This window comes from Carcharodon carcharias, chromosome 31 (assembly GCF_017639515.1).
Source record: "Carcharodon carcharias isolate sCarCar2 chromosome 31, sCarCar2.pri, whole genome shotgun sequence".
Lineage (NCBI taxonomy): Eukaryota > Metazoa > Chordata > Chondrichthyes > Lamniformes > Lamnidae > Carcharodon > Carcharodon carcharias.
This window is the reverse complement of record NC_054497.1, coordinates 28,555,754-28,582,145: the sequence shown is the minus strand read 5'-3', so window position 1 is coordinate 28,582,145 and position 26,392 is coordinate 28,555,754. Positions and strand designations below refer to the sequence as shown.

The 26,392-nt window shown below is 42.2% G+C and overlaps 1 protein-coding gene across 1 annotated transcript in view; it reads right to left on the bottom strand.

Annotated features, from left to right (window-relative positions):
- The window catches only part of aco2 (aconitase 2, mitochondrial), an 85,559-nt gene that overhangs the window by 39,672 nt on the left and 19,495 nt on the right, over window positions 1–26,392 (bottom strand). Inside the window, exons 3-8 of the mRNA XM_041177617.1 lie at window positions 14,893–15,151; window positions 11,131–11,223; window positions 8,856–9,014; window positions 6,961–7,111; window positions 3,458–3,562; window positions 110–201 (exon numbers count right to left, since the gene is read on the bottom strand). Of these exons, the coding sequence (XP_041033551.1) occupies window positions 110–201; window positions 3,458–3,562; window positions 6,961–7,111; window positions 8,856–9,014; window positions 11,131–11,223; window positions 14,893–15,151 (859 nt within the window). The remainder of the gene's footprint in view (window positions 1–109; window positions 202–3,457; window positions 3,563–6,960; window positions 7,112–8,855; window positions 9,015–11,130; window positions 11,224–14,892; window positions 15,152–26,392) is intronic.

Below are 26,392 nucleotides of genomic sequence, written 5' to 3'. Positions count from 1 at the left end.
TTCTTTTTCAAGATAAACTGAGGGAGGGCTGAAACCAATTTCAAAACAATGGGGGTGCTATAAGGTTTTGACTGGACATTATTACCAGAAGCTGATGGAGCTTCCTTACCTCATTGAGGTTAATTTCAATCATCTGATCGTATTCACAGCCCTCATCAGGAACCAGCAGATCTTGGAACTCATCAGCAAGGGCAGCGATCTCTGAAAATTGTGAAAGAAAAATCTTTTCAAGAACTGCTCAATTATAACTCTCCATCTCTCCTAGAACAGTATCCAACTGGTTCACTCCATGAGTCTATTCCACATGTTAATCACTGTGAACAGAATCTTTCTAATATCTGTAGTAATTTCCCACATGGACTGTAGCAATTCAAAAAGGCAGCTCACCACCATCTCCTCAATGGCAATTACAGATGGCCAATAAATGTTGGCCTTGTCAGCGATGCACACATTGCATGAATGAATAAAGCATGAACCCGTGTCCCTTTGTCCTATTCTCACAATTTACTTTAAAACGGCTTTCTGAATTTACCCAAGCTATTTACAATCTTCGATACCTCTACATTACCTCACAGATGCCTCTTTTCTTTATGAACCAGATCTGAGGCACTAGGGATCAGCCTGTGCCTCTTCTCTGCACTGCCTTTAAAACTTTATGATCCAATGACCACAACTGATCAAAGTACTCAAGCTGCAGTTTGACCAGAGTATCATTTTGATCATGACGAACTCTGACTAACATTTTATTGACTCTGTTGGTCGCAGTTCAGTATTGGTTGGACATGTTAACTGTCTACCATACCAAGTTATACCAAGACTCCTTTCACTAACTATTTCAACATGATCCATGGAGCAGTTTTCCTTTTGAGATTTCCAGCAGTTTTTTGCTTTTATTCCGTTCACGAGCACATGCATTGCCTACTTTTCACATCCCATATGCAGTAGTTAATACTCATCTGTATTAAAAATTGACCAGATTTTGTTCTGCTCACATATCTATTTTATCCAAGTAATTCTGTAATTTCTGCACTACCTTCACCAATTGTATTGAACCTCCTAGTTTGGTATAATCTTCAAATATAATCTTTTTGCATTTGATTGCTGATGCAATTAGAGGTTTCAACAGGGACTCACACTCCACTCAGTACCATCCCAATCCAGATGTAACTGTTGCTTCCTACACCCTTCAGCCACTTTCTTAGCCATACATTGCATCATCCTGATGTTCCACATCTTTGAATTTAACTAATAGCTTTTCATGTCAGACCTTTGTCAAATGCCATTGGAAATCTAGGTACACCCTGTCATAGGCTTTCTCTCAATCCACTTGGGAGGTCACTTCCTCAATAAAATCAAAGCTGTTTGATAATATAGTATGACACCTGATAACCCAATCCATTGTATTACATGGGATTAGAGTAACATTAATGGATCTTAGTTGTCTATAATTTGGGCTGCTGTGCTCTTTGACTATAGATAGTATGTTAGCATGTTGCCAATAAACTGGTTCCTCACTAGTGATTCCCTCGTAATGGCTGCGGATGTCTCACTAATCTCCCTTCATCTCCCTTTAGCCCTCTGGGATAAATGCCATCCATCATTGGAGGTTTACAGACCAATGTCTGTTCCATAGTCAGAAAGATGGCGACTTCAGCAGAATGGAGGAGATCAAATTGCATAAGTGGGAGGGGTGGATTCACCAAGGGCGTCACGGGATATTCCAAGCTGAGAATCCCACCACTGAATTTATAATTAAATATCTTGAATAATCGTATACTTAAAACGCCCCACTGCTTGTTAAGGACATTGACATTCACGGCCAGTTTCTAGCTTATCACCACTCTCCCCCCCACTTAAAACACTCATCTTGTTTATACTAAAGATAAAGGTGAAGTTTGGAATTAGCATTATAACTAGATTAAGGCAATCTATGAAGTATCTGAAAGCTAAGTACAAAACTGAAGCAGTAGTTTATTGCTGCTTCCTGCCTGATAGAAGTAGGATTAAAAGAATTTATTTTCCTGTTTCTCAAATTTGGTGAACTCTCTTGGGCGCTACAGCTGTGGAGGGATGTGCTAGGGCAGGGCTGCGTGCACTTGTATGGATGGGTGGATGTGCATGTATGCAGACACAGGTACACGGGCAGAGATGCATGCGTGAGTATGGGTGATATATTGGGGGGAAAGAGGTGTGTATGGGGTTTGAGGGTGTGCTCCACACATGGACACACACAATGACATTTAAGGAATACTTGTTTTACCATGTCCTAATTGGAGATTGCTGACTCCCCTCATTTTGGCAGGAGAGAATGAAGAATCAGAAAGAGGCTTGGAGGAGTTGCTGAATTCAACAGTAGGAGAGAATCGATTTAACATGCACAGTTGAAATAATACCAGTCCAACTCATCCACACCAAGGCCAATTACAACACCCTATCTGGCGCTCTAGTGCGGGTCAGCTAGCTCAAACTGGCACAGACCAAAACCAAGGTCTGAGCTTTATTACTTTGCCTTGCTCAGCTCCATGCTGGGTGATGAAATTAACAACAGAATCAAAGGAGCTACAATGTAAAGACTTAATGATCTTTAATTATAAGAGAGAATCTGTGTATTGCACCAATAATGTAAGCACTGGATAAAAAACAGGGAAGGTGGCCACTGTCAATTTAGTACACATGAAGGAAAAAGTTTTCTCCCCATCACAAATCTCAAATAGCTGAATGTTTTTACCTGCACTAATAGAACCATAGAAAAGTTACAGCACAGAAGGGGGCCATTCAGCCCATCTTGTCCATGCCAGCCAGAGGACACCCAGCTGCCCTTTCTAATCCCACCTTCCTGCACCCGGCCCATAGTCCTGCAGCTTACAGCACTTTACGTGCAGATCCAGGTACTTTTTAAAAGAGTTTAGAGTTTCTGCCTCCCCAACCAAACTTGGGCAGTGAATTCCAGACACCCACTACCCTCTGCATAAAAAGGTTCTTCCTCATGTCCCCCCTACACCTTCTGCCACTTATCTTGAATCCATGTCCCCTGGTTCTAGAATTCTCCATCAAGGGAAACAATTTTATCCTGTCCACTCTATCTATTTCCCTCATCATTTTGTACACCTCAATCAAGTCACCTCTCAGCTTTCTTTGTTCTAAGGTGGCCATTCCATCACTACTACATGAAGAAGCCCCTTTTGACATACTCATTTTTCAGCTGTTTGAGACTTGTTCTTAGTTTAAAGACACTTTGGATTTAACTTATTTACACAAATATATATCTTAGACTATATTCAAACCAATGTGATGTGATATGATATTAACACAATATCTAAGTTACCTTCTTTTCAAGCTGAAGAGACCAACTCTCTCCATGTTCTATCACTTGATAAAAGTGTGTTTCAAGATTATTTAAAACACTCTGGAAGCGATGTTAAACAGAAATTACGTTATGTATTCTCCTTAGACCCACCTTCTCTGCCAGTCTTGTCCATGTATGCCTTCATCCTGGAATTGTAGGGGAAAATAGAAGTGGTTGCACCAATCTCGGCACCCATGTTACAGATAGTGCCCATGCCTGGAAAGGGAAAGAGGTTCAAACTGGATTTTACTGCTTTTGCTCAGTTAGCACCACAGTGCTACCAACATCTCTTATAAATTAAAAAAAACAGCATCTATTGGGAGATGGGGTTTATTAATATTAGAGTCAGTTTGAGGGAGCCCAGAATTCCCATTTTATTGATAGATTTACATACCACTTGCTCATTAGTTAATGGTTCGAGTCCCATAATCTTACTCAACCTTCCAAGCCCTACTGAGGGAGTGCTGCAATGGCATAGCTGCTATCTACTGAATAATGCATTAATCTGAAGTCCTGTTCCACTGGTTCAACATCCACTTCACTATTCCAGGAGAGAGCCTCTCCAAGTGTTCTTCAAAATTTTTTCATTAACCACCACAACTGGAATCAAATGACCTGGTTATTTACCCTATTGCGAAAAGGATGTCGTATCTGCCTAGATAATAATGGTTCTTTCTTGAAAATGGGTTTTGCTTCAACAATGACTTGCAGAACAGGATTCCACATTCTAACCTTCAGCCATGTACATGTACATGTACATGTATTTTCGTGATCATCTGAAATTTCTCTCTCACCAGCACCACAACAATCAATGCAAACTAGCTGTCCCTATTCATTTCACCAGAGCCTTTCATAATCTTAAAGGCTCATCAGGTCATCATTCAGGTTCTTAATTTCTAGCAAAAGGAGCAATCAAGTCACTATAACCCCTCATCCCTGGTAACATCCAATTAAATCTATAAGGCTCCTGCTCCATTTGCTCCATATACGTTAACATTTCCAAAATACAGCACTTCACAAATCTGTACAATGAGCAGCATTTGCCACCTATCTGCCCATCTTGCTTGCCTATCTATATCCTTCTATTGTCTTTAAAAGCCCTTGACAGAACTTGCCATACTTCCAATTGAGTGTGATTAGGAAACGTTGGTTATTATACCCTCAATTCCCAAGTACGCATATCTTAAATGGGTATCATCCCAACAAGAATCATGTGAAACACCATACAGTACACCTTGCCAGTCCTAAAAACATCCTCATGCCCTAAACCTATGGTTTCTGCTCGCTACCATTCTCTCAATTCCACACGCCATTGTCTTTGCTGTAAAATTTTAGGCAGTTAAAACCTCATTGGTATAGAAGAAAGCGTGGTGCCTTTACTGTAGGCTTCTGCTGTTCAACTGACCACTTAGAAGGTGCATAAGAAACTATGGAGATTTGGCATCCAATATGTCCCCCCCCCCCCCACCTTCTGATAGAAGAACTGTCTCCCTATTCCCAATGTATATGAAATTGCAGGCATCAAATTAGCTTTCCCTCCTCATTCATTTTCTTCATCCGTCTCCTGAGGAACTGATCCCTAACTGGAGAATGTACCCACAGCCAGCAAGCCTCCAGTACATCACCCAAGAGGCCATTATTCAGGTGCAACAGGGAATGTTAGCTTCCAAATGGACTGCACGAATGTTATAATACACCCAAACCCATCACCATACATGCTCCTAGTTCCAGCAGGGAGTCAATGGATTGTGAGAGCAACAGCATCTCGGTGATTTTTGCCTCTTACTTAGCGATGTTGAGTGTAATTACAGTTTCCTGCATCAACATAAGGTAAGCTGATGAGCCAGGGCAATATAGTGTAATGTTAAAAATGACAGGACAGAAAACAAGGTAAACTAGGGCAGACATTAAGTGAGACCAAACTTTAGTTTTAAAAGTTTTTGAATTGCAGGAGGGGAAGCAGAAAGAAGCAATTTTTAAAAAAAATTTATTCACGGGATGTGGGCATTGCTGGCTGGGCCAGCTTTTATTGCCCATCCCTAATTGCCCTTGAGAAGGTGGTGGTTAGCTGCCTACTTGAACCGCTGCAGTCCACGTGATACACCCACAGGCTGTTGGGGAGGGAGTTTGAGGATTTATGACTCAGCGACAGTCAAGGAACGGCAATATAGTTCCAAGTCAGGATGATGTGTGACTCGGAGAAGTGCATCTTGTAGATGGTACACACTGCTGCCACTGTGTGTCAGTGGTGGATTGGGTGCCAATCAAGTGGGCTGCTTTGTCCTGAATGGTGTCGAGCTTCTTGAGTGTTACTGGAGCTGCACTTAGCCACGGAAGTGGAGAGTATTCCATCACGCTCCTGGTTTGTGCCTTGTAGATGGTGGACAGGCTTTGGGGAGTCAGGTGGTGAGTTACTCACCACAGGATTCCTAGCCTCTGACCCACTTTTGTAGACAGTATTTATATGGCTAGTCCAGTTCAGTTTCTGGTCAATGGTAACCCCCAGGATGTTGATAGTGGAGGATTCAGATACAGTAGTGCCATTGAATGCCAAGGGACGATGGTTAGTTTTTCCCTTGTTGGGGATGGTCATTGCCTGGCACTTATGTGGCGAGAATGTTACTTGCCACTTGTCAGCCCAATACTGGATATCGTCTAGGGCTTGCTGAATTTGGACCTGGGACTGCTTCAGTATCTGAATAGTGCTGAACATTGTGCAATCATCAACGACCATCCCCATTTCCGACCTTATGATGAAGGGAAGGTCACTGATGAAGCAGCTGAAGATGGTTGAGCCTAGGACACTGTCCTGAGGAAATCCTGCAGTGAGATGATTGACCTCCAACAACCACAACCATCTTCCTTTGTGCTAGATTTGACTGCACCCAGGAGAGAGTTTTCCCCTCGATTCCCATTAACTCCAGTATTGCCAGGGCTCCTTATGCCAAACTCGGTCAAATGCTGCCTTGATGTCAAGGGCAGTCACTCTCACCCCACCTTTTGTAAATATTGGAAACCATACAATTATGATTGCCTACAATCATCTTGCATTACAATTTTATTATTATTTCATGGGATGTGGCAAGTCCATCATTTGCTGCCCATCCCTAATTGCCCTTGAACCAAGTGGCTTGCTGGGCCGTTTCAGAGAGCAGTTAAGAGTTAATCACATTACTGTGGGTTGGTGTCATGCGTAGGCCAGGTAAAGATGGCAGATTTTCTTATCTAAAGGGCATTAGTGAACCAGAAGGGTATTTATAACAATCAATGGCAGCTGTCATGGTCACCATCAGTGAAACGAACTTTTTTTTTTTAAAATTCCACCAGCTGCCATGGGGGCATTTGAAACCCATGTCTCCAGAGCATTAGCCTGGGGCTCAATTACTAATCCAATGACATTAGCACCAAACCATCACCATCTAAGAGCAAATGTCACATGGCTGTAAGGTAATGGATCAAATTAATACTTAACAACAAACTGGAATGATGGAACTTTTCCTCAAAATTAGATGATTAAGTTCTGTTAATGCTTCAGCCTGGTTTCGAACCGGGAGCCGTTTGCATATTAGGCGAACGTCTTGACCACTACAGAAACACTGCTCTATCTTGTGTACCTGTGCAGGAGATAGACTCCACGCCTGGCCCGTGATATTCTACTATTGCACCAGTTCCCCCTTTGACTGTCAAAATGCCAGCGACTTTCAGGATGACATCTTTTGGTGACGTCCAGCCCGACAGATGCCCCGTCAGCTTTACTCCGATAACCTAAGCAAAATACAAACAACTGTTTCATTTCAAAACGTTCCAAGAACCTTAAGGCCCAAGAAGAATGCAGCTTCCACCAGAATTACCAGTTAAACCAGAAACAAAAGGTAGGAGCAGAGTGATTCAATCTTTGTGTATTACAGTGGGTGATGTGCACACTGTTCAATGCTAGTATGAAGGAAACCCACCTTAAGGCTGGGGCTTGAACCAGTCTTGGGTTTTGCACGTAGCACACAGGAAAATATATGATTAGCAAATAACGTAGACTCTCTTAAACACAAAACGCTGTGTGTTTCTTCTCTTCCGCCCCCTTCCTCCAAAAAGCACTGCCTTTCTGCGAGATGGTGCCACAAACCACCAGAATGATGTTAGATGGCAGTTAAGCTCCATTTATATACCAGTGCAGGATATGAATCCCACGCCAAGCCTGTGATATTCTACAATTGCACCTCTAGCCCCCTTATAGGAACAGGAGGAGGCCATTTAGCTCCTCGAGCCTATGTTGCATTCAATGAGATCATGATCACCTTTCCCCCCTGAATACTTTAGAATCTCATCAACCAATCAATCTCAGATTTAAGATTAACAATTGATCCAGAATCAATTGCCATTCGTGGAAAAGATTTCCAAACTTCTACCACTCTGTGTGTCAAAGTGTTTACTAATTTCACTCCTGAAATGTCTGGCTCTAATTTTTAAACTATGACCCCTAGTCCTAGACACCCCAATCAGTGGAAGCAGTTTCTCGCTACCGGATCACTTCACCCTAATAGCTTGAGAACTTTGATCAAATTACCCTTTAATCTTCTAAATTCCAGAGACTGCAATCCTCTGCTGTGTAATTCTTCCTCGTAGTTTAATCCATGGAGTCCAGGTATCATTTTGGTAAATTTACACTGCACTCCGTCCTAAGGATTGGTGCCCAGAAGCAAAAATATTACTCTAGGTGTAGTCTAACTAGGGCTTTGCCATTAACTGCCAAAGTACTGGCAACTTTCAAGAGTGCCAATTAAATGACCAGCTTTGGTGAGTTGGCCTAGTCAGCGAGTGGGTAACTTATTTGACCATCAGGGTAACACAGATTTGTTCTCGCCCAACATCCACACACATGTAGTTGATGATCAGTCGCAGGAACCAATCCTTCCTAGCTCCATGCAGTGTGCCCAATTGCAATACCTGTGCTGCTATCCTGGTTAAGTTCAACTGACCCAATATAAACCAGAGGTGGACTCTGGAAGCTGCTGCATGGCTAAGGAGCATGCCAGGCAATCCATTTACTCACTGGATTGTCATTTGGCAAGAATAAAATCAACAGCCTTGCCCATTTTATGAAGCATAATTTTGCAATTAACAAAAACTTTTAACCCATTCCCGGTTTCTGCCAATCTCTCTCTCATTAGGCAGAAGTAGGGATACGAAGGGCCCTAGTGATGGATGATTAGATGCATAGAAACACAGAAGATCTAAGGCACAGGAGGTGGCTGTGAAGCACAGGGATAGATACAACTTGATTTTCTCTTACCATTGAATTCTTCAGCGTCATGGGAGCTGCATATTTGTGCATAGAGTGTGCTGGTATTTCAATGTAAATGCTCCTGTGAAGAGCTGAGATGTTTTACCAGGTTAAAGGTGCTATATAAATACAAGTCATTATTGTAATAGTTTTCAGAGACTGGCAGTTCTGGGCAACCGAGCTTCTTGGTCACAATAAGTAGTTTTTAACAAATCAATGTAGATACTTTACCTTTGGACACTTCAGCTCCCAAGGGATTCCTGCCATCACGTCGACTGCATCCGCTCCTCCAACTCCAATACACACACCACCCAGGCCACCACCATTAGGAGTATGGGAGTCTGTGCCAATCAGCAGGATGCCTGGGTAAGCATAGTTCTCTAAAATAATCTGCAAATAAAATCACACGTTTATCAGTACACAATGGAAGCTGCATTCTCAGTGTACCATTTACTTACTGCTCCGCACCATTTCTGGAGTTTCACAGGAGCTGATCACCCACTTGCTCCACGAACTTATACAGTGAGTGCTGCAGGCTCTTTAATAGCATCACTGTTCAGCCTAATCCATGAAACCACAGAAATGAACAGCACAGGAGATGGACATTTGGCCCATCGTATCTGCCAGCTCTTTCCTAGGGCAGAGCAAAACTAACCCCATGGACCTGCGCCCTCCCTTAAGCTACACTTTCCTCAGTTTCAAATACTTATCCCTACTTTTCTAAAAAGAAAGTGATTCTGAACTAATCATTCACTACTGCAACGCAGAAAATACTTCTGAACTCACTCCTCCCTCTCAGGCCTTTAAATTGATAATCTCATCAACTCAACAACCAGAGGAAAGGATCTTTCCCTATTCATTTCATTCTCTCAAAACCCTTCAAAATTTAATGGCTTCTATTAAATCTTTCCTTAACCATACTGCTCAAGTGGAAATAGTCCCTCCTCATAACTAAAGTTTTCCATGGTTGGTAACATCCCTGTAAATCTCCTGTCTCTCGTTTTAATATCCTGCCTATAACAGGGTGTCCAAAATTGCACCGACTAACCCTGACTTAGCCAGTATTTCCCATAATTTTTTTTAAACTGCTATACTCTTGTACTCTATCCCCCATTTATGCCAATGTGACATGAGAAAAAAACTTTTTCACCCAGCGAATGGCTCAGGTCCAGAATGCACTGCCTGGAAGTGTGAAGGAGGCAGGTTCAATCGAGGCATTCAAGAGGGCATTAGACGATTATTTGAATAGAAACAACGTGCAAGAGTATGGGGAAAAGACAGGAAAATGGCACTGAGTCATAATGCTCTTTTGGAGGGCTGGTGCAGACACGATGGGCTGAATGGCCTCCTTCTGTGCCATTGAAATTCTGTGATTTTGTGATTCATAATACTGTTGGCTATGAGAAAGTTCAAAACAAGGGAGCTTGACCTTAAAAGGCTGTTCAGGGGTGATGTCAGGAAAAGCTACTTCACAAAAAGGGTGGAGGAGATCTGGAACTTTCTCCCTCAACAGAACTGTCGAGGCTGAGGTCAGTTGAAAATGTCAAAACTAAGATTTCTGTTACTCATGCCGGTTAGTGGATATGTAACCAAGGTAAGTAATTTTTTAAAAAATTAGTTCATGGGGTGCGGGCATCGCTGACTAGACCAGCATTTATTGGCCATCGCTAGTTGCCCTTGAGAAGGTGGTGGTGAGCTGCCTTCTTGAACCGCTGCAGTCCATGTGGTGTAGGTGCACCCACAGTGCTGTTAGGGAGTTTCAGGATTTTGACCATGACAATGAAGGAACAGTGATATATTTCCAAGTCAGGATAATGTGAGACCTGGGGGTGAATTTGCAGGTGGTGGTGTTCCAATACATCTACTGCCCTTGTCCTTCCAGGTGCTGGAGGTCATGGGTTTGGAAGGTGCTGTTGAAGGAGCCTTGGTGAGTTGCTGCAGTGCATCTTGTAGATTGTACACACTGCTGCCACTGTGTGTCAGTGGTGGAGGAACTGAATGTTTGAGGTGATGGATGGGGTACCAGTCAAGTGGGCTGCTTTGTCCTGGATGGAGAGAGTTAAGATCTACCATGACCAAACTGAATGCTGGCGGAACAGGCTCATGAGGTTGAATACCTTCCACCCATTCCTATTTCAGCTGGGCTGCCTGGAAAGTAGAGGGGGGGACCCATGCAGAAGTCAAACAAGAACATTACAAGAAATATAAACGAAATAGGCAAGTCACTCATTGCTTTCACTCGCTGTTAAGCAAGTGATTACAAAATGATATTCAGAGCCCCTAGGGGAGCTGGTCACTGTACTTGATGGGGGCAGAAGACAATGCCAAAAACACTAAGCAAGATATTCCACAAATGAAAGCGATTAGTAGACTGTGAACCTGTTTTCTGCCCGTGTGTTTACATCTAGGGGACTTCTCATTTAAAAATTTACCTACATGTATATTTGGTTTGTGACTGACAGGGGGTGTGGAGCAAACTTTAAAGAGTGAGCGCAGATCACTTCACCTGGTGGATGATGCCAGAGCCAGGTTTCCAGAAGCCAACTCCATATTTCGCTGCTGCCGTCGCCAAGAAATTAAAAACTTCTTCGTTCATTTCCTACAAAGTAAATACCACAGTTTAATGATTGGTGTGAAAACAAGTTGCAGAGATCAAATTAATCAACTGCTCAATGGGAGCCCCTTACCAAGAAGCAAATTGAAGATATTAACAATTGAGATAAACCATTCAACCCATTTTAGTTTGTTCATAATCTGTAGCTGTAATGTGCTGTTCAATGTTTCATACTTTTACAAAATAGAAATCAATCCAAAAAGTATTCTGCAAACATATAACAAATTGATACATTTTAATACATGAAACATCTATTTTATCCGTCCTTTTGTTCATAGATTCTAGCTGAAGATCAAACAATGAGTCCAGGGGAATCAAACATTACTTAGATGGTGGACCTGACCACACTTGGTATGGGCCACATTTAGCTGAAGTTACTGAAGAGTCAGAGTCACTAACTGTACACGAGGCCAGTCAACCCACTGTCAGCTTCCCACAGAACATGCCAGTCAATCCCACTCCCCACTCTATCCCCATAGGCCTGAAAGTTTATTTCTTTCAAGTGCCCATCCAATTTCCTTTTAAACTCGATTGTTTTCACTTCCACCACCCTCATGGGCAGCGAGTTCCGGGTCATTACCACTTGCTACATAAATAAGTTCTTACTCATATTCCCCCTGCATCTCTTGCCCAAAATCTTAAATTTGTGCCCCCTCGTCTTTGAACCACCAGTTAATGGGAAGAGTTTCACCTAGTCTACCTTATCCAAGCCTGTTATAATCTTGTACACCTCTGTCAAATCTCCCCCCAAATCTCCTTTGCTCCTGGGACAACCCCACCTTTTTCAACCTAACCTTGTAACTAACACCACCTCACTCCCCAGATCCCTGGAACTAGTCTGGTAAATCACCTCTGCATTCTCTCAAGGACCTTCACCCCCTTCCTAAAGTGTAATGACCAGAACTGCATGCAATACTCTAATTGGGGTCTAACCAGAGCTTTATAAAGGTTCGGCATTATTTCCCTGCTTTTGTACTCAATGCTTCTATTTATGAAGCCCAAGATCCCAAATGCATTATTAATCACTCAATATATCCTGCCAACTCAAAGATTGAATGCACATACACCCCCAGGTCCCTCTGTCCTTGCATTTGTGCCACTGAGTCTATACTGCCTTTCCCTATCCCCTCTGCCTTCTGTGTATTGAATTCCAGCTTCGACTTGTCTGCCAATTCTGCTAGACTATGTCCTATAGCAGGCAACACATATCACTGTTTGCCACTTTTCCAAGTTTGGTATCACTGGCAACTTTTGAAATTTTACTCCATATTCCAGGATCCAAGACATTTATATGGAGCAATAAAAAGCATGGTCCCAGCACTGGCCCTTAGGGAATGCCACTGTCCACCATTCCCCAGTCCAAAAAAATGAACCATCTACCACAATGTTGTCCTTAAGCTAATTTTTATCCAATCGAACACTGGTCCTCCTTCCATAAGCCTCAATTTTGCTAACCAGCCCTTTACAGGGTATTTTGTCAAATGTTTTCTTAAAATCCATATAGACAACATCCCCTGTATTCTCTTCATCAACCTTCTGTTATTTCATCAAAATTAGATTAGCCTAGTAAACACACACACTCTTGTGGGTTCCAAAACTTCACCCACCACCAACATTAAACCAACTGGCCTGTAGTTACTTGGACTGCCTTTGCATCTTTTCTTGAATATGAGTATATTTGCCATGCTCTAATCCCATAGCATCTTTCCCATATCTAGGGGAAAGTTGAAAGATTAAGGTCAGCTCTTCTGCTGTCTCCACCCCCACTTCCTTTAACAACCAAGGGTGCAAGCCATTGAACCATGTGGCTTATCTACCCTAAGCATAGCCAGCCTTTCTACTATCCATTGCCTCTACTACCATTATTGTCAGATTCCTCTTCCTCGGTAAACATCGATTCAAAGTACTCCCCAACTATTCTAGCCTTGTCCTGCATCTCTAAGCATATATCACCATCTTTGAGCCTAATAAGGCAACACATCCACCTCTTACTATTTAGACACTGGTAGATGATCTTTGGGCTCCTTTTTCTGTTGACTGCCATTCAAGTCCCATACTCTCTTTGCCAGGCTTATTTAACACTTCACCTCCCCTCTCAACCTCTCCTTTTTGACCTGGTTCTCACTTGGAAGAATTCATCTGACATGCACCATACATTTCCTTTTAGTTTAATCATAATCTCTATCGCCCTCGTCATCCAAGAAACCCTAGATCCCTTACCTTTTGCCATTGACAGAATGTACCGAGATTATACCTGAAGCATCTTTATGATCACCCATTGTTCCATTACAGCTTTTCATTTTAGTCTCTGGTTCCATTTTACCCTGGATAGATGATTTCTTTTCACTGCATCAAATTTAGCCCTCTTCCAATTCAGAAGTTCTATATTAGATTGTTCCTTGATCTTCTCCATTACTAAACTAAACCTTACAATCTTACCAAAAACATCTCCCCCCGCCCCCCCCCCCCGCCGACACTTGGTCCGTTTGGTCCACCTCATTTCCCAGCACCAGATCCAGCAAAGCCTCCTTTCTAGTTGAGCTGAGCACATACCTTTCAAGGAAGTTCTCCTGAGGACATTTCAGAAATCCCTCCCCTTTCCTACACTTTAACGTTATTCCAGTCGATATTTGGGTAACTAAAGTTCCCCAGTATCACTGCTCTATAGTTCTTGCACATGTCTGGTTTCCCTGCAGAATTGTTCCTCTATCATTATTTGGAGGCCTACAGAATTCTCCAAGTAGAGTGATCTTAACTTCTGTTTGCTTCTCAACTCTAACCCAGTAGATTCTGTCCTTGCTCCCTCAGGTGCAACCCCTCTTTCCAACACTGCAATTTCTTCCCTATCAGTACTGCCACCCCACCTCCTTTTTTTCCTTTTCTATCTTTTCTAAACACTTTATATCCTTTAATAAGCATACAATCTTCACCATTTTAAGCCAAGTTTCTGTTGTTGCTACATCATATTCCAACACTGCTACTACTGCTCACCAACCTTACTCACCACACTTTGTGCATGCAAGGCAATTCTGTCTTTGCATTCCTCCTAGTCCTTCTTAGTCTACTCCTATCTAATACAGTACTATTTATTTCTCTAGTACTGTCCATCACTCTCACTTTATGCACCTGATTCCTTTTTTTTGTTAAACTTCTCCATGCTGGTGCCCAATCCCCCTGCCAATTTAGTTTAAACTCTCCCCAACCACACTAGCGAACCTCCCCATAAATACTTTGGTCCCAGTACTGTTGAGGTACACATTGATCCTCTCATATCTTCCTACTTCTACTCTGGCTAGTGCATAGCGCTGGGAGTAATCTAGAGATTACTATCCTCAAGGTTCTACTTTTTAACTTCCTCACTAACCCTGAAAATCTGAAGTTAGGACCCCTCAGTATCTACTCTGTCATTGGTACCGATGTGCACCACAACTTCAGGCTCACTCCCTCCCCCCATGATGTCCTTTACCCTGGCACATACTGGGGGAAAGAGTGTGAGAAACAGAAATGTGAAGACAATAATGACAGATAAGACAGAATTTATTCTCTGACTAACCGTGGACAACACTAGGGCTGTATGCTGGTGTGTGAGAAGAATATTTGCATTTAAATAGGATCTCATTGAATCAAGAAAATGCTCTTCACGACATAAATTACCTTGGCTCTCGCCAAATCTTTTTCTCCGCCAACCTGAGCTTCGATCAAGTGATCACAGTGTATTGTAGACGGCACAGCAACTCGGGGCAACCCACTGCTGATGAACTGAAGCATGGCCATTTGAGCTGTGGCATCCTGCATGGCCACCCTGTCAGGTCGGAGACGCAGGTAGGTCTTCCCACGACCTATCTCCTGGTTAACAGGGTCATCGAGGTGACTGTACACAATCTTTTCTGACAAAGTCATTGGTTTGTCCAGCCTGTCATGGAAGGCAAAATTAAATGTCATAATTGGGTCATGGATAAGTGTAGAAACCGACTGAGTATCCTCAATTAATGCAGTTTTTTTTAAAAATGAAGTGCAATCTGTGGTTTTAACTCAACAGTATACATTACAACCATAGAATTTTCCAAACAATTTCCCATGGCATTACACAAACACTCCCAGGACCAATTATGGTCCTCAGGTGAAGCAGAGTTAAAGCAGAAGTTAACAGGCCAGAGGGTGCAATCATAATTAAGTCCGCGTTATCAGGTTACACATCCCTTTCTTTTAAGGTGTTGCTATTATAACTTCTTAAATCCTCATCTAAAATGAAAACTGCCTATTCTGCATCACCCCACAGGCAAAAGGACGTAATTGCAACATTCTTGGAATGTTTACGAGGGTTGACATAAGAAATGTATTTTTTTTTTAAAACTAATTGATTTTGCTATACAATCAGGGACCAATTTCAGAAACTGGTAGCGGTGCTAGCACATTGAAAGAAAGACTACCTTTGTAAAACACCTTTCACATACTATGGACATCCCACACTGCTTCACAACCAATAAGTACAAGCATAGCTACTATAATTATGGAGGAAAACAAGCTAGCCAATTCGCACACAAGTGTCCACAAAAAATAAATTAGATAACAGCAAAATACTGTGGATGCAAGAGATCGGAAATAAAAACAAAGTGCTGGAAAAACACAGCAGGTCTGGCAACATCTGTGGAGAGAGAAACAGAGTTAACGTTTCAAGTCCAATATGACTCTTCTTCAGAGCTGGAGAGGTAGGAATGTGATGGGGTTTATACTGTTGAAAAAGTGGGGAGCAGCAGGCAGAGCAAAAGGGGTCAGGGGTCAGCTGAAGGCAGGGGAGATTGAATGACAAAGATGTCATGGAACAAAAGGCAAAGGGAGTGGTAATGACCATGTTAAAGACAAAAGTATTGGCCCAGAGTGAATAGCAGAATAAAGGCCAGGGATTAAATTAGATAACCACTTAAAGTCTATGTGGGAGGTGTTTTAGTTGAGGGACACTAGTGATACACCTCTGCTCTTTTTAAAATGCACTAAAACCTCTCCTGTCCAGAAAACCAAATCCAGAAACATCTGTCGTCTGGAAATTTTTTGACCAGGTCCACTGACCTGCCAGTCAACTGTTCGGGTGCTACAATCAGCTCACCTGATGCAGTGACTATGTAGCTTGGAAAAACACTGCATGAAGTTACAAAAGCACTAACTTTCTCTCTCTATGCTATCTCTGTTTCTATCAGTCTATTTCTCCATCTCTCAGTCTCTGTTGGTCTCTCTACAGTCTGTTCTCCATCACTCTGATTTTTCTCTCTGGATCTGTCTCTCACTGTCTTTTGCACCCTGAAAAAGAGAGAGTGAAAAAGAGTCACTCTCTCTCTCTCTCTCTCTCTCTCTCCTTTTGTAGCAGTGTTTATGAGCAGGACCCAAGCATTCCCAGGTTTAGTTTGATCTTTCTAAACCCTTACCATGACAAGTTAGGCTTACAATATAGGAAAAGGTAGAAGTCATAAAGAAACTAGATAAGGGTGCTTCAGCAAAAGATTTGACAAGGGAACATGGTGTGGGCTTCAACAGTTTACAACATCAAGAAGCAGCATGAAAGCTCGCAAATGACAGTATTTGGACAAGTAAAGCTATTTTTATTACTTCTTTAATAATTTATCATTGTTTTATGTTTCAGGTAAACATTTACATCTATGGTGTTTTCCGGTTCACACAATTGTGGTTAGGCATTCTACCATCATTCTATAATCCAGGAAATACCAAAATCCAGAAATGACATGGTGTCAAACATTCAGACTGGAGCAGTTACAATACAGTTGAACATTTTGCATCCATCGGCACAGATAGAAGGAGCCTCGGTTCAATGTTTCATCCAAAAGATTGCACTCTGACAATGTAGTACTCCCTTAATACGGCACTGGAGTTTCAGCCTATGCCATGTGATCAAGTACTGGCGGGACATGTGAAACCCACAACTATTTATGTCAGGGGTGAGTGCGCTACCATTGAGCTTCACTTTCCCAATGTTAGTACCTGATAGGTTTCGATTGTGGCAATGGTTTTCTTTCTCGAGGGCACGTCCACTGATTGGGCAGGCAGGTACACGCCAACTTGTCTCAGCTGGTAATGCTCTTGCTTCTAACGTAGGTAGTTGTGGGTTCAAGACTTGAGCAGCCAAATACTAAGGGTATGTTACAGAATCAGAGAACTGTTACAGCACAAAAGGAGACCATTCGGCTTGTCATGTCTGCACTGGCTCTCCAAGTGAGCAATTCGCCTAGTGCCATTCGCCCTGTAACGCTGCACACTCTTCGTTTTCAGATAATAATCCAATTCCCCTTGAATGCCTCGATTGAACCTGCTTCCATCACACTCAGGCAGTGCATTCCAGAGCTTAACCACTCGCTATGAGAAAAAGTTTCTCCTCACATCTCCATTGCTTCTTTTGCCAATCACCTTAAATCTGTGCCCTCTCATTCTCAATCCTTCCCCTGTGGGAATAGTTTTTCCGTACCCACTCTGTCCAGATCCCTCAATTTTGAAAACCTATTTCAAATCTCCTCGCAATCTCTCTTCTCCAAGGAAAACAGTGCAACTTCTCCAATCTATCTAACTGAAGTTCCTCATTCCTGGAACCATTCTCATGAATCTTTTCTGCTCGCTATCGAATGCCTCACATCTTTCCTAAAGTGTAGTGTCCAGAACTGGATACAATACTCCAATTGAGGCCGAACTAGTGTTTTATATAAGTTTAACATAACCCCCTTGCTCTTGTACTCTATGCCCCTATTAATAAAGCCAAGGATACTGAATGCTTTATTAACAGCTCTCTCATTCTGTCCTGCCACCTTCAATGCCTTATGCACAGGCACACCTGTAACAAGTCCATGCTAGCTTTCCTTAATTAGCCCACATTTGCCCAATGGGCTATGAATTTTGTTCCAAGTTATTGTTTCTAGAAGCTTCTTCACCACTGAAGTTAAACTGATTGGCCTGTATTTTCTGGGCTTATCTTTACACTCTTTTTTTAAAGAAGGGTGTAACATTTGTAATTCTCCAGTCCCCTGGCACTACCCTGAGTCTAAGGAAGACTGAAAAATATGGCCAGTGCCTCCGCAATTTCCACCCTCATCCCTCAGTATCCTTGAATGCATCTCATTCAGTCTCGTTGCTTTATCAACTTTACATATAGACATCTAATACCTTCTCCTCATCAATTCTAAGTCCTTTTAGCTGGTGAAAAGAGGCAGTAACCACCACCTAGAAGAGCAAGAGGATCCAGAGACAGTAAGCACCAACTAGAATAGCAAGAGGACCTGGAGACAGCAACCACTACCAAGGAGAATGAGTGAAAAGAGGGCCCAGAGACTCAGCTAGTTCCTTTAGTTTAGAACAGATAAATTCAGGCAGCACTGAGTGTGTGCCCTCAATGGAGTGCGGGAGCTTGGTGAGATGAGGCAGTTCGGTGAGATGGGGACAGCAGTGCTCCTTTGCTTTTCTAATTCTTTCATCCTGTAAGAACTGGTTCTTGTTCTGCTACAGGGGAAAAAGCCAGCTGTTTGGTGAGTATCCTGTAAGTGGTCAAGGTCTATTCTATTCTCTACGTTTAAAATAGTACAGGAATTTGTGATAAGATTAATAAATCTTTAAAGAATATAAATAATTGAATAAAAGAATTAATTAAATAAAGCACATAATTATGGCAGGACAGGTGATGTGTTGCAGCTGCAGCATGTGGTGCTCCTGGACACCAATGTTATCCAAGGCAAACACATCTGCAGTACATGTTTGTAGCTTGAGGAACTTCGGCTCAGAGTCATTGAGCTGCAGGCTCAGCTGCAGACACTGCGACACATCAGGGAGGGGGAAAGTTACTTGGATGCTTTGCACCAGGAGGCAGTCATGCCTGTCAGGATAGGGTCTTCTGATTTGGAAGGTGGTTAAGGACAGGAGGGTGTGACTATAGCTGAGGCAGGTAAGGGGACCCAGAAGACAGGAGTGTCAGCCTCTGCAATTATCCAACAGGTTTGAGGTTCTTTCAGCTTGTTTGTTTGAGAGTGGAGGCTGCAGGGTGGATGAGCTGACTGACCATGGCACTGTGGTACAGGAAGCCATTCAAGTGGGGGGTGAGCACAAAGGAATGTAGTGGTAGTAAAGACAGTGCAGCAACGGGGATTGACACTGTTCTCTGTAGCAAGGAGCGAGAGTCCAGACAGCTATGTTGCCTGCCTGATGCCAGGGTTCGGGGCATTTGCTCAGGGCTAGAGGGGAACTTGCAGTGGGAGGGGGAGGATCCAGTGGTCATGGTCCATGTAGATATCAATGACATCAACAGGATGGGAACGAGGCTCTGCATAGTCAGTACGAGGAGCTGGGCACCAAATTAAGAAGCAGAACCTCAAAAGGTAATAAATTCTGGATTATTACCTGAGCCATGTGCGAATTGGCATAGGGTAAATAAGGTTAGAGAAATGAATGCGTGGCTCAAAATCTGGTGTGGGAGAAGTGAGTTCCGGTTCATGGGGCACTGACACCAGTATTGGGGAAAGTAGGATCTATACAGTTGGGAAAGTCTACACCTGAACCGTGCTGGAGCCAGTGTCCACACAAGCCATGTAACTAGGGGGGCACAGAGGGTTTTAAACTGAATAGTGGGGGCAAGGGATTAAATTTGGGAAGATGTGGTAAACCAAATAATAGAGACAAGGCAATAGAGAAAGATAGTAATATGGGAAATGATAAACAGACCATGGTAACGGAAAGGGACAGAAAGTACAAATCTAACAGTAAATCAGCAGATAAGGCTCACTACAAAAATAATAAAAGGGCAAAACTAAAGGCTTTGTATCTTGTCATGAAACTAACAATTACTCATTACATTATTGTGGCTTATTGTAAAGTTGGTTTATGGGGATAAGTATAGTTGGCCCTGTGAGATTTAATTACATTTGGAGTTAAGTAGACAGCAAGTTTAAATCATCAAAAGAAGCTAGGCGCTTGACATACTAATGAGTAATCATGGATGCTGGTTTAGCATGTAAGGTGTGAAGGGAATTTACATTTTTAGATAAATGAAGGGATATTAGGATTTCAAAGCGATCTTAGTCTCTAAGCAAGGCTAAGGAATGTTTATTTTTCCCCAAAGGTTACTGATAATATTGGCAACATTAAAGTTTTTTTTATATTATGAGGAAAGTGCAGTTTCAAAGACATGTGGAACAATAGAATTTACGGATTAAAAAGAGAGAAACATACATAAAGGAGAATGAAAGGTTGTGTGTCAGAAGGCCATGTAGGATCTAACAGGAGTATGTGAAATAGCCTTAATGAAGCTTCCAGCATTTATACATAAGTCTGCTATATAATGAAGCTAAAACTGCAGAAAAGCCATTTGGAATTCCACTCTCCAAGGTATTGTGTTAATTTGCTGAGTTTGTTTTAAATCTAAAATCTATTGTGGACTGTTGCCTTAAAGGGAGAGTAACTGGAGGCCAGGTTAATTAGGAATTTTAGGAGTTATTATAGTAGTATTTGTAGCCTTATGTATGTGCTTGACACCTTTTATTTTGTTAATAAATATTTAATTTATTTTTTTTAAATCTCTAAAGGCCTTGATGTACTTATTACTTCTGAATTCAGTGCACGCATCTCTTAACAGATACAAATTGCAAAAACATTGTGATAGCACGACCAAGTTTCCCTCGTGGATTTGGTCTGTCTGGCACCCATCATCTGCCACATCCTTACAATCTAAACAAACGTGGCATTCGAAACAAAACAGATGAACTGATAGCACAAATAGAAATAAATAAGTACAATCTGATAACCACGGCTACAGGGTGACATTGATTGGGACCTGAATATTGATGGGTATTTAAGAAGGACAGAAAGTTAGGAAAAGATGGAGGGATGGCTCTATTAATTAATGATGGTATTAGTACATTAAAGAGGGATGATCTAAGTTCAAGAAACCAGGCTTTAGAAGCAGTTTGGGTTGAGATATGATAAAAGACAAGAAGTCACTTGTGGGAGTGGTGTACCGGCCTCTTAATCGTAACTACCTGGTAGGACAGAGTATAAAAGAAGAGATAATGGAAGCTTGACAGAAAGGTACAGCAATAATCATGGGGGATTTTAATCTACATATAGACTAGATAAATCAGAAGGGCAAAGATGGCATAGGTGAGAAGTTCATAGGACATTTTTGAGATAGTTTTTTTTTTAGAACAGTACATTCTGGAGCCAACCAGAGAGCAGGCTATGCTAGACCTGGTAATGAGCAACGAGATAGGATTAATTGATAACCTCATAGTGAAGGCACTCCTAGCTAGCAGCGATTATAAGATGCTTCAATTTTACATTCATTTTGAGGGAGAAACAAGTGTTTCCAAGACTAGTATTTTAAAGTTAAATAAGGGCAATTATGAGGGCATGAAAGCAGAGCTAGCTAAAGTGAACTGACAAATGAGGTTAAGTGATAGGTCACTCAAAGTTCAGTAGCAGACATTTAAAAGGATATTTCGGAATATACAGAATAGATACATTCCAGTGAGAAAGAAAAATTCCAAGGCAAGGGCCCAGCATCCATGATTAACCGAAAAACTTAAAGACAGTATCAAACTTAAAGAAAAAGCATTTATAGCAAAGACGGGTGGCAAGTCAGAAAATTGGAAAGAACATAAAGAACAGCAAAGAATGACAAAAAGATTAATAAGGAAGGAAAAATTAGAGTACAGGAGAAAGCGAGCTAGTAATATAAAGACAGATAGTAAAAGTTTCTACAGATATTTAAATAAGAAGAGTTAACCAAGTGAATGTTGATCCTATAGAAAGTGCATCTGCAGGGTTGATAATGGAAAGTAGGGAGAAGGTGGATGAATTAAACAGGTATTTTGCATTGGTCTTCACTATAGAGGACACAAGTAACATCCCAGAAATAGCTGTAAATCAGGAAATGGAAGGGAGAGGAACTCGGGGGAAATTACAATCACCAGGGAAGTGGTAATGAGCAAATTGTTGGGGTTGTGGGCTGACAAATCCCCAGGTCCGGATGGACATCACCCCAAAGTCTTGAAAGGAGGAGCTGGTGAGATAGTTGATGCATTGGTTTTAATTTTCCAAAATTCCCTAGGCTTGGGGCAGGCTCCATTAAATTGGATAATAGCAAATATAGCTCCTTTATTCTAAAGGGAGACCAAAAGCAGGAAACTACAGGCCAGTTAGCCTAACATCTGTCATAGGAAAAATGTTAGACAAGCCACACGGACAGACATGCACTGCCCCTACCTCTCTAGAAACCTATCTGTACCAGCCAGGAGAAGGAAAACCCAGGCTGAAAGCCAACTTGCTTTCGGCCCCCACTTTCATATATGAATTCTGCCAAGGGTAGCTTGGAGTCTGCACCACCAGAGGTGGACACAATGTCAGTGTTAGATAAACCCAACTCCTTAGCTTGGCGCTGATTCCCTCCCCTTCCCTGGGGCCTGGGCTGTCTCTTTCCAGCTCTGCTTAGCACTTAGCCGCTTGGCACTTTTAATAATTAATAGATGATCATTACAATTTTTAAAATGATCAATTTATTGCTTTGACATTGATTTTTTCTGGCTCAGCAAGGTATGCATATTTTCTTCGTACCTTAAATTTTTTTGGAAGTTCATATTTAATGTTACCCCAAACCAGATCTCAGAGAGCTGCTGCTGGGTTTCTTGCTGAAGGGGAATGAGGGACTCAAGAAACCTGACTGTTTTTTGGAAGGCTAGCAAAAAAGGGGTTACTTTTGCTCCAATAGTGTTGGGAATGCTCAGCACGTCTGGCAGCATCTGTGCAGAGACAAACAAAGGTCCGTGACCCTTCGCCAAAATTAGAGCATATTGTGGATCTGAAGGATCAACGCTTGTTTCTCTCTCCACAGATGCTGCCTGGCCTGCTGAGTATTTCCAGCATTTTGTTTATATTTCAGATTTCCAGCATCTGCAGCACTATGCCCTTATATGCTTCAGGCTACGCATATATAATAAAAGTATGGTTACATTCAATTTAAAATAATATATTTATCACTCAATGCAAAATGTAATTTTTCTGTTAACATTGGTTGATGCTAATTTACTGGAAGGTTTTGCCACTTTTAAATTTGGAAGCAAAACTCGGAGTTATGTACCAATAGAATATGTCACTGTTAGTTCAAGGTTGTTCATTTGTACATAGGATTGTTGTTTACGGTGCTTGAGAGGTTCAAGTCATTTGGATGTTGATGTCTGGCTGGTTTAAAGCAGAATTGATTGCATTAATGAATGACCTAGTTGTGTGTAATTGCTGTGGTTGTCAAGTGTATTACACTGAAATCTGAGTTTTCAATGGGCTTTCTAAATGGAAGAATAGAGTAGAAAAGTCAAGACGTTTTGCTAAACCTATATAAAACAGTTCAGTCCCGCTGAGTATAGTCCCCAATTCTGGCCCCTCTTTGCCCTTTACACTTTTTTTTTATTTGTTCATGGGATCACCAACAAGGCCAACATTTATTGCCCATTCCTAATTGCCCTTAAGAAGGTGGTGGTGAGCTGCCTTCCTGAACCACTGCAGTCCACACGGTGTAGGTAGACCTACGGTGCTGCTTGGAAGGGAGTTCCAGGATTTTCAACCATCGACAGTGATGGAATGGCGATATATTTCCAAGTCAGGGTGGTGAGTGGCTTGGAGGGGATTCCAGGTGGTGGTGTTTCCATTCGTTTGCTGACCTTGTCCTTTTAGGTGGTAGTGGTCATGGGTTGAAGGAGGCTTGGTGAGCTTCTCCATGGTATATACTGCTGCCACTGTGCATCCATGGTGGAGGGAATGAATGTTTGTGGATGGAGTCGAGCTTCTTGAGTGTTGGAGCTGCATTCATCCAGGCAAGTGGAGAGTATTCTTGACTTGTGTCTTGTAGATGGTGGACAAACTTTGGGGAATCAGGAGGTGAGTTACTCACCCACAGGATTCCCAGCCTCTGTCCTGCTCTTGTAGCCACAGTATTTATATGGCCGGTCCAGTTCAGTTTCTGGTCAATGGTAACCCCCCCCCAGGATGTTGATAGTGGGGGACTCAGCAAAGGTAATGCCATGGAACATCAAGGGGTGATGATTAGATTCTCTCTTGTTAGAGATGGTCATTGCCTGTCACTTGTGTGGCGCAAATGTTACTTGCCACTCGTCAGCCAGAGCCTGGATACTAAAACAAAAACAGAATTACCTGGAAAAACTCAGCAGGTCTGGCAGCATCGGCGGAGAAGAAGAGAGTTGACGTTTCGAGTCCTCATGACCCTTCGACAGAACTAGGCGAATCCCGTTGGGGTTTCGCCTAGTTCTGTCGAAGGGTCATGAGGACTCGAAACGTCAACTCTTTTCTTCTCCGCCGATGCTGCCAGACCTGAGTTTTTCCAGGTAATTCTGTTTTTGTTTTGGATTTCCAGCATCCGCAGTTTTTTGTTTTTATATCGAGCCTGGATACTGTCCATTTGGACTGCTTCAGTATCTGAGGGATCGCGATTGGTGCTGAAAACAGTGCAATCATCGGCAAATATCTCCACATCTAACCTTATGATGGAAGGAAGGCCATTCATGAAGCAGCTAAAGATGGTTGTGCCTCGGACACTACCCTGAGGAACTCCTGCAATGATGTCTTGGAACTGAGATGATTGACCTCCAACAACCACAACCATCTTCCTTTGTGTTAGGTATGACTCCAACCAGTGGGAAGTTTTCCCCCTGTTTCCCATTGATTCCAGTTTTGCTAGGGCTCCTTGATGCCACACTCAGTCAAATGATGTCTTGATGTCAAGAGCAGTCACTCTCACCTCACCTCTAGAGTTCAGCTCTTTTGTCCATGTTTGAACAGCAGAGTGGCCCTGACAGAACTCAAACTGGGTGTCAGTGAGCAGGTTATTGTTAAACAAGTGCTGCTTGATAGCACTGTTGATGACCCCTTCCATCACTTTACTGATGATCGAGAGGAGACAGGGCTGTAATTGACCGGATTGGATTTGTCCTGCTTTGTGTGTACAGGTCATAGCTGGGAAACTTTCCACATTGCCAGGTAGATGCCAGTGTTGTAGCTGTACTGGAACAGCTTGGCTAGGGGGCACTGCAAGTTCTGGAGCACATGTCTTCAATACTATTGCTGGAATATTATCAGGGCCCTTAGCCTTTGCAGTATCCAGTGCCTTCAGCTATTTCTTGATATCATGTGGAATGAATTGAATTAGCTGAAGACTGGCACCTGTGATGCTGAGGACCTCCCCAGTCTACATTTGGATAACTACATTTGGATACATTTGGATAAAGTCGCCCATTGTAACAACTCTATAATACTTGTATCTCCCTGAAATTGCAAATTTGTTCCTCTATATCATTCCCACTAGTTGGTGGTCTATAGGCTACACCAAACATTGTAAATGTATCTTTTTTGTTCCAGTTTAGCTCTAACCAAATATTTTCTGTCCTCGACCCCTCTGAAACATCCTCTCTCTCCACACTGCAATGTTTTCCTTCCTGAACACCTTTTATCCAGAAATATTTAAGTCCTGCCCTTCTTTGAGCCAGGTCTATTATTGCCACATTATTATATTTCCACAGGTCGATGTGCACCTGTAACTCACTAATCCTATTTACCACACTACGAATTCACATACATGCACAGTAATACTGATTGTCTTTATTACTTTCTCCTTTACTCTGAACTGGCCTAATAACTTATTATTTCCTAATCCAGTGCTGGCTATCCCTTCTTATATTCTGTGCACCTTGGTATTCCTCTCCATTATTACCTCCTGGTTCCCACACCCATGCCAATTTAGTTTAAGCCCACCACTGGGCATGGGGCTGTCCTTCATACAGATATTATACCAATTCCAATCTGCCAGTTCTGGTGGCTCAAGTAGATATTAAAGACCTAGTTGATCTAGGTTATAGTTGAGGAGCAGGACATTCTCCTAGAGTCTTAATCATCATTCTTCCCTCAACTATCGGCACCAATTGGCTAACAATTGGTCTCATTGTTTGAGAAATCTTGTTGTGTGGAAAAGGGCTGTCTTACAGGCCTACACAACAGCTGTCAATGCACTTCCAAGTAGTTCATTGTATGCACAGCACTAAGACATTTGAGGGAAATGACAATGTTTCTGCCAATGGCAGTTTGCTACCAGATACCGAAAATGTTAAGCAAC